Source organism: Micropterus dolomieu, linkage group LG01 (genome assembly GCF_021292245.1).
Source record: "Micropterus dolomieu isolate WLL.071019.BEF.003 ecotype Adirondacks linkage group LG01, ASM2129224v1, whole genome shotgun sequence".
Lineage (NCBI taxonomy): Eukaryota > Metazoa > Chordata > Actinopteri > Centrarchiformes > Centrarchidae > Micropterus > Micropterus dolomieu.
This window is the reverse complement of record NC_060150.1, coordinates 45,012,701-45,024,786: the sequence shown is the minus strand read 5'-3', so window position 1 is coordinate 45,024,786 and position 12,086 is coordinate 45,012,701. Positions and strand designations below refer to the sequence as shown.

At 43.5% G+C, this 12,086-nt stretch overlaps 1 protein-coding gene and 1 long non-coding RNA gene across 2 annotated transcripts; both read right to left on the bottom strand.

Moving 5' to 3' along the window:
* Positions 1 to 2,014: 2,014 nt before the first annotated feature.
* On the bottom strand, positions 2,015 to 4,262 carry ccl34b.4 (chemokine (C-C motif) ligand 34b, duplicate 4). The gene is made up of 4 exons (XM_046046821.1): positions 4,119 to 4,262; positions 2,484 to 2,613; positions 2,347 to 2,405; positions 2,015 to 2,252 (listed from the first exon to the last, which is right to left on the bottom strand). The coding sequence occupies exons 1-4, from the start codon at positions 4,192 to 4,194 to the stop codon at positions 2,227 to 2,229; spliced, it is 291 nt and encodes a 96-aa protein (XP_045902777.1). The 5' UTR covers positions 4,195 to 4,262; the 3' UTR covers positions 2,015 to 2,226.
* A 1,414-nt stretch (positions 4,263 to 5,676) lies between these two features.
* LOC123969439 lies at positions 5,677 to 8,366 on the bottom strand. The gene is made up of 3 exons (XR_006824736.1): positions 8,307 to 8,366; positions 6,720 to 8,208; positions 5,677 to 6,569 (listed from the first exon to the last, which is right to left on the bottom strand). It is a non-coding gene; the product is annotated as an uncharacterized LOC123969439 (long non-coding RNA).
* Between the last annotated feature and the right edge of the window lie 3,720 nt (positions 8,367 to 12,086).

Genomic DNA, 12,086 nt, shown 5'->3' with positions numbered 1-12,086 from the left:
CTGACAGAATCTCTGCAGGATGTTCAGGTGCGCTCTCTCTCTCACCCCCAACCGGTTGAGTTTTCTGCCTCTTAAAGGAAGTTTTTCTGTGTTACAGCCCCTGTTGGCCCCCCCAAAACCGCCAAAGTCCTTCCTGGGGGGCTAATAATTTTCCTCAACTGTACATTTGTGTTACTGCAGGGGTGAGTTGTGGCAGTTCCTGACCCGGGATAACGACCCCACTGAGGTTAAATAGCTGAGTTTCCCTGCCAGTCAGTCAGAACTGAAGAAGTCCTTTGGATAAGGGACAAAACGTCTTCCAGTAGCTTCAACCAAGTCCAGTTGCCCTTCATTTTAACCTTCGTTGGATAACTATGACCTGGATGACTGAGAATCTTCATAGACATATAAAGGTGTTGTGTGTATGTGTGAACATGTCTCAACCAGGGTTCCCGCTGCTCCTTAAAAAGTCTTAAGAGGTCTTAAATTCAAGGACATTAAGGTCATAAATTGTCTTACATTTCCCTCAATGCTGTAGGTATTAAATTTGCTAATGGTGCGTTTATTGCTGGTGGGAAAATTTATCACACACAGTGGCCTATTGTAAAACATCTAATTAGGGTGTATTTGTTTGCTTAACTTACTATTAGACAATGTGAGACCCCACCATTAATATAAGTTTTGTGTTATGCTTACATTAGCTGCCGAGGTTGAAGTCTGAATGCATCATATTTTGTTTTCGTCTTTTGTGGCTGCAAGATGGGGAGATGCAAGTTTAATGAAAAGCGGTTTGGAGGTAGACAGGTTTCAGAGGTTACGTGTGAGGCTGTGCTTATGTCTGCGTTGTTAGTACGTAGCACACCTGAAAGTCCTGACTCCTTCGCAACTTCTCAGCTTTGAGTGCTGAGGTGACACTGAGCAGGCACCATTCATTCATATCAAATGATGACATATTGCAGCAAGTTTGCCGCTATTCGGAATATGCATAGTAATTTACCTGTTTATAGGAATTGTCTCTATCGGTCAAAGATATTGTTTCAACACTTTTTTGGGTCTTAAATTATATTTTGTTGAGGTCTTAAACAGTCTTAAAAAGCATTGAATTTGACTTTAAAATGGTGCGAGCACCCTGTTAACTCACATTACAGCCTGCACACACTGTGCGTTGGCCCACTGGATGCTGTTCAGGGTATTTCTGAGACAATGATATTCTTGACGATGTGAAAAAATACTGAAAAATATTTTGGGTGTAGAACAATAGCTGTTGAGCTCTCCTCGCGTGACTTTTGGCTCCACGTACTCAACCAGGTGCTTCTGCTTCTTGTGGCATTGCCCATTTTGCTGTTTCAGTCTTTTTGCACTTGTTACATATCACTGTGGTTTGTTGTTTATCTGATCTTTTGTAACCAAACCACTTCGACACTACTGAATTTGCCCCCTCTTCCACTGTGCAGACGTTGGCAGTGTTACTTTCACTTTCAGCCATGCTTGTTGTTGCAGCGTGTAACGGTGTATTGTCAGTATGCCCACAAGTCAGAATATTGCCATTTTCACAAATGCAATTTTTTTGAATGTATTAAAAGTTATACCAATATGGTATGGCGTGCACTTTCCCAGGATCTCATGACATATTATTCTTTCTCTAAAAAAGATATTTACTTTAAAGAAAAAACAATAATTTATCACAGTGAGCGTAAAATTTCAAATGAACTCTGACTCTGCATTGAACTTTTTTAAACCCCAGTAGTAAAAGGTGATATCGGCTAGATCACCCACGCTGGTAAACATTGCCTCATCTCAGTGGTACTGAAACATAGAGTACTTATGTCCTCTGTGTTTTTACTTCTCCTTTGATGTTTGTAGTAGTGGTATCTGTGTGTTCTTACTGTTTTTTTTTCACTGCTGCAAAACTGGTTTGACTTGACTTGATTTCAAGGGTTAGCTTTGGTGTAAGAAATTAGGAAACGACCTTTTTAAGAAGACAGTGATCAGCAAAGTACTTATTAACTTCGAGAAATCAAACAAAAACATGTACTCAGGGACACAAAATGTATTTATTGCTTCATCATACAGTTTCTGCAGAGACATATATGTTTGAGCTCAGTTGCAGAGGCATGGAGGTATGTGCATTCAGGTGGATTATTACAGTAAGCTATATCAGTGTGAATACGTGTTGCTCTGCGTGCATAGTGGGGGCTTTCAAACAGCAGCAGGAAAGCAGATTTGCTCGGACAGGCGTGCGATGCTTTACTGCTGCTCCATATTGGAAATGACTAGAAAGCAGAGAGAGACAGAACAAAACAAACATCAGGGTTTATGTGCTTAAACTGTTGTATGTTTATGTGTGTGAGTGTTGGCACAACTTACAATTCTTGACCCAGTGAGCCTTTGGATCAACACAGACCTGTCCCTCTTGTGTGTTGAGACTGGAGGGGAGGAAAAAAGCCATCACAGAGTGCCTATGTGTGTATATTTAAAGTGTTGGACAACATGTCTAAACTTACATTATAGCCTCCACACAGGAGTTCTCGGCAGGTTGTTTTTGGTATGTGTTCCCAACCACGATTTTGCTGACATCAGCAGTGGAGACCTTAGTGCAGCATGGATGTGACAATCTTCGGTTAGGGTAGCGCCCTGAGAAGGCCAGAGAGGACGTGAGAGATTGATATGTATGTATTTGGCCAAAGCAAATTAAGCAAATGAATTTGGAGGAAGATTGACAGGCGATAAAGAGAATAAGCATAAACAATAAGCTTTGCTGTTGCTCGTTCAAATCTCCATTGAGAAAATGTGTGCAGCATTTTTCACTGTGAAACAAAACATTATTTTATCCATTAAATCCTTTTTAATGCATTTTGTGCTGGTTTACAAGGTAATTAATGACCCGGGACTGATGCCTTCAATTGTACATTTTCTTGGAAAATAAATGAGCATTTGCAGCTTCTACTCTTCTTCTAAAGGGAACATAAGTCAACTGATGGAAGATTTTACCATCAGATGTCATTTCTAAGCTTTGTTATCTAAAATATTATGATTGTTTAAGCTAAAATAACAACAATCTCACCGAAAAATAAAATCTATTTGAGAGTGAGCATCAGCAAGAAAATCATAGTCGTGTGATGTGTGACAGTTTGGAAGGTGGGAGATGAAAATGAGATTAAAGTCACAAAATAAAATCTAGTTTGTTTGTATGTGTGGATATTTGCAGATAACAGGATGAAGGTAAAGTTTTTGATCCAGAGGTGAAACGTAGATTAATGAACTAAATAAAATTCATGCTGAAGTTACTGAAGTACTGAAGTCTGTGACATTTTCAAATAAGTAAATGTTTGAGTTGAGCAGGCAAGTAATTTGATTTTGAATTGTAACGTTTGAGTTGATTTTTCTTGCTTTTTGCAGGAATTATTATTATCATGTAGACTGCAAGAAGTACACAGGACATTATTACACAAATGATTCTTAACTATAATAATAAAACAAACAGGGTCTCCACAAGGGAGCACTATTTCTCCAGTCTTATTTCCCCTCTATGTAAACAAATGTAGAAGCAACACATCTGAGCGTGTACTTTTCAATCGCTGGTTTGATTCAAGGTGACGATGAAACCAGCCACCGGATGTGGGTAATCAGTTTGGTGCAGGTCAAGTGTTCTTCAGCTGAACATCAAGTAAACTAAATAAATATTTTTAGATTTTAGGAATATTAATAACACCCACAAACAAATGGCTGTTAAAATGGTCAGTGATTACAAATACTTAGAAATAATAATAGATGCTAACCTGTCCTGGAATTCTAACACAGACGTTATTTATAAGAAATGTCTGCAGTGCAATGTTTGTGTTGTATTGCATCATAGTTGTGTGTATGTTGGTTTGTTGTTGGTCCATTGCTGTATGGCACACTAATAAATATCTTAACCATAACCCGCACAGAAGCCATGCAGATGAAACGAGATTGAGATGAAAGACAAACAGAGTCGCTCCAAACAGGCCGTGCAAAATGGAGAAGGAAGACAATAATGCGGCAGCAGCTTAAAGGACAACTTCTTCACAAACAGCAGTGTAGTATGATCTGCTGATGGGAAATAACAGTTACAGTTTAATATCTGTTTGTCTGTAGCAAGATAATTTAATACTTACTGTTGCCTTCAGAGGGCTGGAAGCACAGACTCACTGAGAGCAGGAGGAGAGTGATGACCAGGATCTTGGAGGACATTTTGACCAATGGGCTGGCTGGTGGACAGGTCGACTGATCAGGCTGTAAATACACAAGCTGATGGACGTTCAGATATTTATTGCCATATGCAAGATCATTTTCGGGGGGTGGGGGCGTGTTTAGTTGAGGGCAGTACTAATGACGTGCTTTCCAGTGTACATGCATATATGCGAGTATGTGTGGTCCTGGTACTTTCACACCTCCGCCCCTCATCAGAAAAACTTTTAGCCCACTGTGAAACTTTAAACCACCAACATCTCTGTCTGAGAAATAACCTGAAACCTGTTTGCTCACACTGCACACAGGCAGAAACAAAGTGTGAAAAATATGCACTGCATGGTGGGCCATGCTACCTGTTTCACACTGTCATGAGTGATATATTTATACTGCAGATGAGTTTTTTTTTTTTCAATTATTACAGAAAACAAGAGACTATAATTATCCACTGCTTCACTGGAGGTTTGAATGAAAATAAATTTGACATATTGTCTCACACATCCTCCTAAACCATCTCAGGTTATCAGTGACTCACATTCTGCAGTACAGTGGTATATACAAGTGTTAAATACTTTAAAATACACTTAAGTAAAATGTGCATGGAGTAAGTAGAAGCACAGCACCTTAATTTGATCAGTAATAAGGCCTAAATGCTTATGCTCCTCAATCTGAATGAACATAAATCTATGGTTTTGTGCTTTACTACATAATTAAGTGCATTTAAGCAACCAGTACCCTAAACTTGCAAAGTTCTGGATGACGAAGCCATGAAATTAAATAATCCTGGGTCTGTGTTAGGCTGTCATAAAAACTACAAAGAAACACTCACCATTCAAATACAATAAGTGCCGTTGCAGCACATCTCATTTTATTTAGTGAATAAAACAATGTGTTTGGCAGATGATCATGTCAGACAAGTAACAACCTGCTCTGGAGGAAATGACACATTTACACGCACATAGATAGGGACTTGTGACATGCTTTCATTTTGATTATAACTAGCATACATTTGAAGTCTTAGTTACTCTGAAGCATCGTAATTATTCTTTTGTCTCTTATAGCTTGTATTTTATGTATGTATATATAGATATACAATGTAATTTATATGTATATTTTTTGTGTTTATTATGCACCAACACACCAGCAAGCAACTTCCTTGTATGTGTAAACCTATTTTGCAATAAAGCTGATTCCCCTTCTGATTAGACATACACAGAGCAGAAGTTTCAGTCATGAATATCACAAAACTTCTCAAACCAAAGCGAATGTATCTGCATGGCTAAATGCTACCACTGGCAATTACATAGACTGGGGCAAGAGTAAATATATGGTAGTCACAACAACAACAACTCAACTAAATGACACAAGCACTGAGGAAAAAAAAAAAGGTTGTTCTTAACCTACCATACCAGCATACTATAGTTTATTAAGGAAGTAACACTGGCATGCGATAACAGGACAAGAATGGACACAGTTCCCTGTCACTTTCAGTTAAATTATAAAGACTTTTATTAAGGAGACACGATCTGAATCGCTGCACGACATATAGAAGGACAGAAAAGGAGAGAAATTGAAAAAACATCATGGGGAGACTTGAGCGTTACAGCAGCTATGACCCTTGAAGTTACCGTCATGGCTCTTCAGCTTCCTGTGATTGAGGAAAACAAAGCTCACACATTTACTGGAAAGGAGAGCGTGACGAATGATTGACACAAACCTAGAAGGCCCCTGGAAAATGAGCGAAGGCCCTTTCAGTCCACTAAGGCTGCAGCTGATTCAGAATCAGCCATGTTTGGTATGCAATGGCAGAAAGGAGGTAAAGTGTGCTCGTTTCGATGGGTGGTAACCACATCCTCTCCCTGCTGCTGCAGTGCGAGGCTGGGTGGCAAATTTAATAAGAGGATGCAACTCGCCACTTCCTAGTTAGAGAGGGCCTTGGGAATCACATGATTTATGGTACAGAGAAAATAAATGCTTTTGCTGAGAGTCAGCAAACTGATGTCAGCATTCATGAGAAAGAAAAGGGTGAAATACCCACTGCTGGTCAACCAGTCATGCAGAGAGGATGTGTGTGTGTGAAGAATGAAACTTATCATTCTACCATCACTTCATTCATAACAGCTGCGAAAAGCTGAAGACTAAGAAGAGAGCGACATGTCTGTTAAGATTCTCACTCATACCACTAAATATCTGGAAATATTAGCGTTAAAGCAATGGTTGTTTTAAAAGACTTTAAATTTGGGGGGTGGAGGAGTGTGGTGGCAGGTTGGCTGGCTAGGTACGGGGGAAGAACCGGGAGGACGCCATGGAGGAGGTCCGACAGGAGAGGGCAGGGTGGTGAACCCAGCTGCCACGACGAGGGACGGAGCTGAGTGAACCTGGAGGGAAGACAGACAAACAGGGTTAGACACGGGGAAAACCAAGAACAGGGAAACAAAGATGATGCAGGGTACGCTAGCGCTTGATTGGCGCCAGGTTTGGAAAAAACTGAATCGCAAGAAAAAAGGAGAAATAAACAGCACACTAACAGTCAGCCAGGCTGCCGCCACAACAGGGCTCCCTCCTCAACGGCCACCTCCAGGTGGACCTCCCAGTTGGCTGGGAAGGGCTCAACAGATGTCTGTCAGGGGGGAGTTGCACTAGGATCCTGGTGGGGGTCCAGGGTCCAAAATGGAAACGAAATGACAGGTCTTAGAGAGCAGGGCTGGAAAAAAATATAAATAAAACTAAATAAAATTCAGGCGAGCAGGCAGGGCAGAGCAGCGGGACCAGGGGCAGGGCAGAGAGGGAACCGGGAACCTCGGGCGGACGTCCCAGGGCTAGGGCAGAGGGGAAACCGGGAAGGTCAGGTGGGAGGCCGGGCAGAGGGCGAAACTGGGGAGGTCAGGAGCCTGAGCAAAGGTCCACAGGGGGCCAAACAGAGGGTCGACAGAAAGGACCAGAGGCCCCAGGAGGCTGTCCACTGGGCCGGCGGAGAAGACGTAACCTCTCTGGAGGTTGGGCTAGGGGGTGACGGGATGAGGGCGAGGCCTCTTTAGAGGTTGGGCTGGGGACCGACGGGTAAGGTGGAGACCCTTTGGAGGCTTCTGGGGGATGCAGAAGGCCGTCAGTGAAGCAGGAGCAGGGGGAACCAGGGGTTGCTGGGTTGGGGACCGTGGACGGGGAACAAGGAGGTGGTGTGGTCTGGGCCGCGGGCTGGACGATGGCCTTAGCATGAGGACCAGGGGTTGGCCGGACCACCGGCGGAGTTGAAGCCAGTAGATCCACCAACAGAGCACACGGAGTGGGAGTCGGCCGGTCCACCAGCGAAATGGGTGTCGGTCGGTCCTCCGACAGGGTACGGGGGGGGGGGCAGGAGTCAGCCGGACCACCGACGAGGCACAAGGAGCAGGCTGGAGGCTAGTGGCGCTAGCAGCTTGGGGAACAGGCGGGGGGCTGCTGGGGAGCTCCTTAGGTGGAGGGGCTATGGCGTGGAGGAAGCAAGCGTCCCAGGGGGGCAAAAAATCCCTCAAACAAAGGTTCAGCCCACAGCAGCTGTTGAGCCCTGGCGCGGAAGGCTTCCTTCAGGCAGTCATTGATTGCTCCCTTCCACAGCTCTTTCAGCGTCACGAAGTCCAGGCGCCAGTACTCAAATTCCGTGGAGTCGGAGGAGAGGGGAGGGGTGAGCGTGCTGGGTCCATGTTGGCTTGATCGTTCTGTTATGGTGTGGACAGAGTGGACCCAAATGCAACGCTTATGATTTTATTAAGGAAAAGGGGGTTGAGGGAGTGGAGGTGAGGCGGATGCCGGGGAAACACGGGAACCGAGGAGACTGAGACAAGGGAGCCGGGGGGCACTGGGGACCGAAGAAGAGAGGAGGCCGGGGAGAACTGACCGGGGGGGTTGGTGGAGGAGTGTGGTGGCAGGCTGGCTGGCTAGGTACGGGGAAGAACCGGGAGGACGCCGTGGAGGAGGTCCGACGGGAGAGCGCAGGGTGGCGAGCCCAGCTGACACAACGGGGGACGGAGGTGAGTGAACCTGGAGGGAAGATAGACAGGGTTAGACACGGGGAAAACCAAGAACAGGGAAACAAAGATGATGCAGGTTACGCAAGAGCTTGAGTGAAGAAGTGGCACCGGGTTTGGAGCAACGACGATCAAGCAGAGATTGTGTGGAGAACCGGGGCTGAAGTGAAAGAGATGGAGTTGATTGCTGGCAGGTGTGGCAGGCAGAGGAGGTGGCTGACGAGGTGCAGGTGTGGATCATCAGCTGGCCTCAGGATCAGAGAGAGAGGGAGAACACACGCAGGGGGAGAGGAGGAGACACAAGCAGGCAGGCAGGCAGGCCAAAACACAAGGGATAAAACAGAAACACAAGACAAAAGGAGAAATAAACAGGACACTCACAGTCAGCCGGGCTGCCACCACAACAGAGTGGACTTTATGGGGTATAATAATTCTCACTATACATTCGGACAGCACTACAAGATGGCAGTATAGTGGGTAGTGTGTGATTTCGGGCACAGCCTGATTCATCATTAATTGTACTGCCATGCAGTGAGTCTCGTGACACGTCCACTCTACTGTACATACATTTCAGAAAGTCATTTGAGTGTCAAACATGGTTCTGTCAAACTCACCACACCAAAGCAACAGAACAAAGACTTCTTCCTCTTCTTTTGTTTCACATGCAGCAAAATAAGGAACTGGTTAAGACTGAGGTGGAATGCATAGATCATTTTCACAAGCATGATCGGAGACTGCTCTTGGTCTCTTCAAGTTAAGGCTTGAATCAAACTAAAGCACTAAAACAAAGTTTTGTCCCACCACATCTGAAGGTAGAAGTATTTACAAACCTGAAGGCGCCGCAAGAAGCCTGCAGTCATAGAGAGGGATGAGACGTGATAAATTGTTCAAATGGATATTGGTGCACACTTTTGGACAGTCAAAGTCAAGGTGTTGCGTTTGGTTGTTCACATGGAAAGTGACAGAAACCCTGCATACTTTCTAACCTCCACACCTGGCCAGTTGCTGCCATGCAGTTGGCGTGCTAGTTGGATTATTGGTTACAGAAATTGTGTCAGAAACTGTCCGATGCCGTTTGATTATCCAACAAACACTTTATATGAAGCATACTGCAGCTCCAAACGTCATCGGACAATATACAACATAAGCATCAAACGGTCATTTGATAGAGGGTCAGAATACAGCAGTTCAGTTCAGACAACAGCTTGATTGTGGCATGGACTATATTGAAGCAGAAAGAAATGCTCACATTCAGTGGTGGCAGTTTGCTTTTTAATTTTGCATATAGAGGTGGAGAGGAAAACCGCTGTTTAGTGTGAACTGAAGAGCAAATCGGAAATTCAACAAGATTGCGTGATGATAAACTTAAAGATGCTGTGCATTAACATGTTTGGAGACAAAGCAGTTACTAATTCAACAACTTCCTGTCTTTGTGGGTAATTTCATGTTCCAGCCACAGATGGCTCTTGATTTCATGGTTAATCCTTATCTGGATAAAACTCTGCAGTCCTTATACAGTTTCAAAGCTATGAATAAAACCGATAAACACAGCATGCAGTGTGCAACATTTATTTCCAGTATTGTCATGCTTATACAACCTCTCCATTAGACAAGCTTTCAAATAAATCAGTGGTTCACCTCACATTTTCACAATTTCATAACTTAACAGTAATATCTAAGAATAACATTACACTGATTATACTGGAACTATTTGAAAAATACACTTGGTAATAAATACATGAATACTTCTGCCAGCACTGCTCAATTAAATTAATAAATAATTTCACTCCAAAGGCATTGAAAGAAACTAAATATTCAACATTAAATAATTATGTTCTTCAAGTGCTATTTCAAACATGAGTTTGTATCAGTGTCGAGGCCATAATCGTTAACTTCTTGACAAATTCAGTCTGTCTTCATTGGCTGGAGGTGGAGAAGATGCAGGTCTACTCATTTTTGTTTTTCTGAAAAGGTTTCACCAGCAGGCTTCGCAGATGTGGAGAGGAAGGACCGGAGAGAGGATGAGGAAGAAGGAGGAAGATTGGAGGAATGAGGAGGAGAGGAAGATGAAGAATAAAGAGAAGATGATGAAGTAGGAAGAGAAGAGGAAGGAGGAAGAGTGGAGGAGGAAGGAGGAAGAGAGGAGTAGGAAGTAGGAAGAGAAGAGGAAGGAGGAAGAGTGGAGGAGGAATGAGTAAGAGAGGAGGAGGAAGTAGGAAGAGATGAGGAAGGAGGAAGAGTGGAGGAGGAATGAGTAAGAGAGGAGGAGGAAGTAGGAAGAGATGAGGAAGGAGGAAGAGTGGAGGAGGAATGAGTAAGAGAGGAGGAGGAAGTAGGAAGAGAAGAGGAAGGAGGAAGGGTGGAGGAGGAAGGAGGAAGAGAAGAGGAAGGAGGAAGAGTGGATGAGGAATGAGTAAGAGAGGAGGAAGGAGGAAGAGTGGAGGAGGAAGGAGGAAGAGAAGAGGACGGAGGAAGAGTGGATGAGGAATGAGTACGAGAGGAGGAGGAGGAAAGAGAAAGAGAGGAGGAAGGAGGAAGAGTCGATGAGGAATGAGTAAGAGAGGAGGAAGGAGGAAGAGTGGATGAGGAATGAGTAAGAGAGGAGGAATGAGTACGAGAGGAGGAGGAGGAAAGAGAAAGAGAAGAGGAAGGAGCAGTGGAGGATGAAAGAGGGGAGGCAGTGGATGTGATGATGGAGAGGAGGGAGACTGGAGACGAAGGAGTGGCCTGAGATTTTGCTTTCCTGTGAGAAAGATAATAGAAGACAAAAAGATTAGAGACCAGAAGTTTGGGATTGAATGAGTGAAGAAACAACCAAGATGATGATGTGAGAAAATCAGCAGCAACAAAAAACTCACTCAAAAGCAAAAATCTTGCGTCGAACCCAGAGAGCGTTCAGCTGACTGCAGTAAAGACCTGTCTCTGTTTGAAAGCTGCAGGAATGAAACAAATGCAACATTAGTACTCTGCAGAGTCTTAAAAATAAAATGCAAGCTGGCTTTACTTGGTACACGATCAACAAGCCAATAAATAATGAGTAGTTTTTTTATTATCAGCCATCAATGTGTCCCTGAGCAAGATACTTAACCTCTAATTGCTCCAGGGGTGTGCGACCTCTGTCATATAAAGTAATTTTTAGTCGCTTTGGATAAAAGCCTCAGCTAATTGACCAAATAATTATTTAGAGGCTGAAATGAGTCTTTCTTTCCACGTTAGCACCATCGACAGGATTTGACTACTTTTAGGTGCTGAGAGTCTTAAATATAATTGTTCATAATGTGCTGTAGATATGTCAGTTTATGGCAAATACAAAGAAATTAAGTAGAGAAGCAAAGATATTGATTAATTAAAATTCCTGTTCTTGCGGCACCAAGTTCTGAATGTTAAATTAAAATTTTTTTAACATGGACATAAAGCTTTGCTCTTCTTACTTACATGACAGCTTGGACACATGGAGGCGCAGCTTCCTGGACCAAGTATCCTATGATTGGTTCGGTTATCTCCTGTTTGTTGACCGTCTTGCAGCATTCTGCCAACTTCTCAGCTAAACATGGATGAAAGCAGAAAAGGGTTAATTAAATAAAATTGAATAAGAAGCAATCTGTTAGATCTTGTTTATCTAAATGATAATCTTACCTGATCCAGCCTGAACCACAGCCGCCAGGACAATGGTGACCAGCACACTCTTCAACAGGCTTCCACAGTTTTCCATTTTTTAAAAAGATTGATAAATATGAGATTCGCTGGATGAGTACTGAATAAATTTCGGCTTCCTTCCTCTCCAGACTGCTCGGTGAACTGACAGCCGTCTGGAGACTTCAGATACTTAAGGCCTGGAAAAGAAGAAGTGCTCCCTCTGGTCAGTCATGCTCCTGCTTTTTTCTTTTTCCC

Bases quoted from the DNA above. Each gene is read 5' to 3' on its own strand.
- ccl34b.4 (XM_046046821.1), bottom strand. From the start codon at position 4,194: ATGTCCTCCAAGATCCTGGTCATCACTCTCCTCCTGCTCTCAGTGAGT. The intron at 2,406-2,483 runs GTAAGTTTAGAC...CCTCCCCTCCAG, and splicing joins TCCTGTGTGGAGGCTATAAT to TCTCAACACACAAGAGGGAC. The intron at 2,253-2,346 runs GTAAGTTGTGCC...TCTGCTTTCTAG, and splicing joins GGCTCACTGGGTCAAGAATT to TCATTTCCAATATGGAGCAG.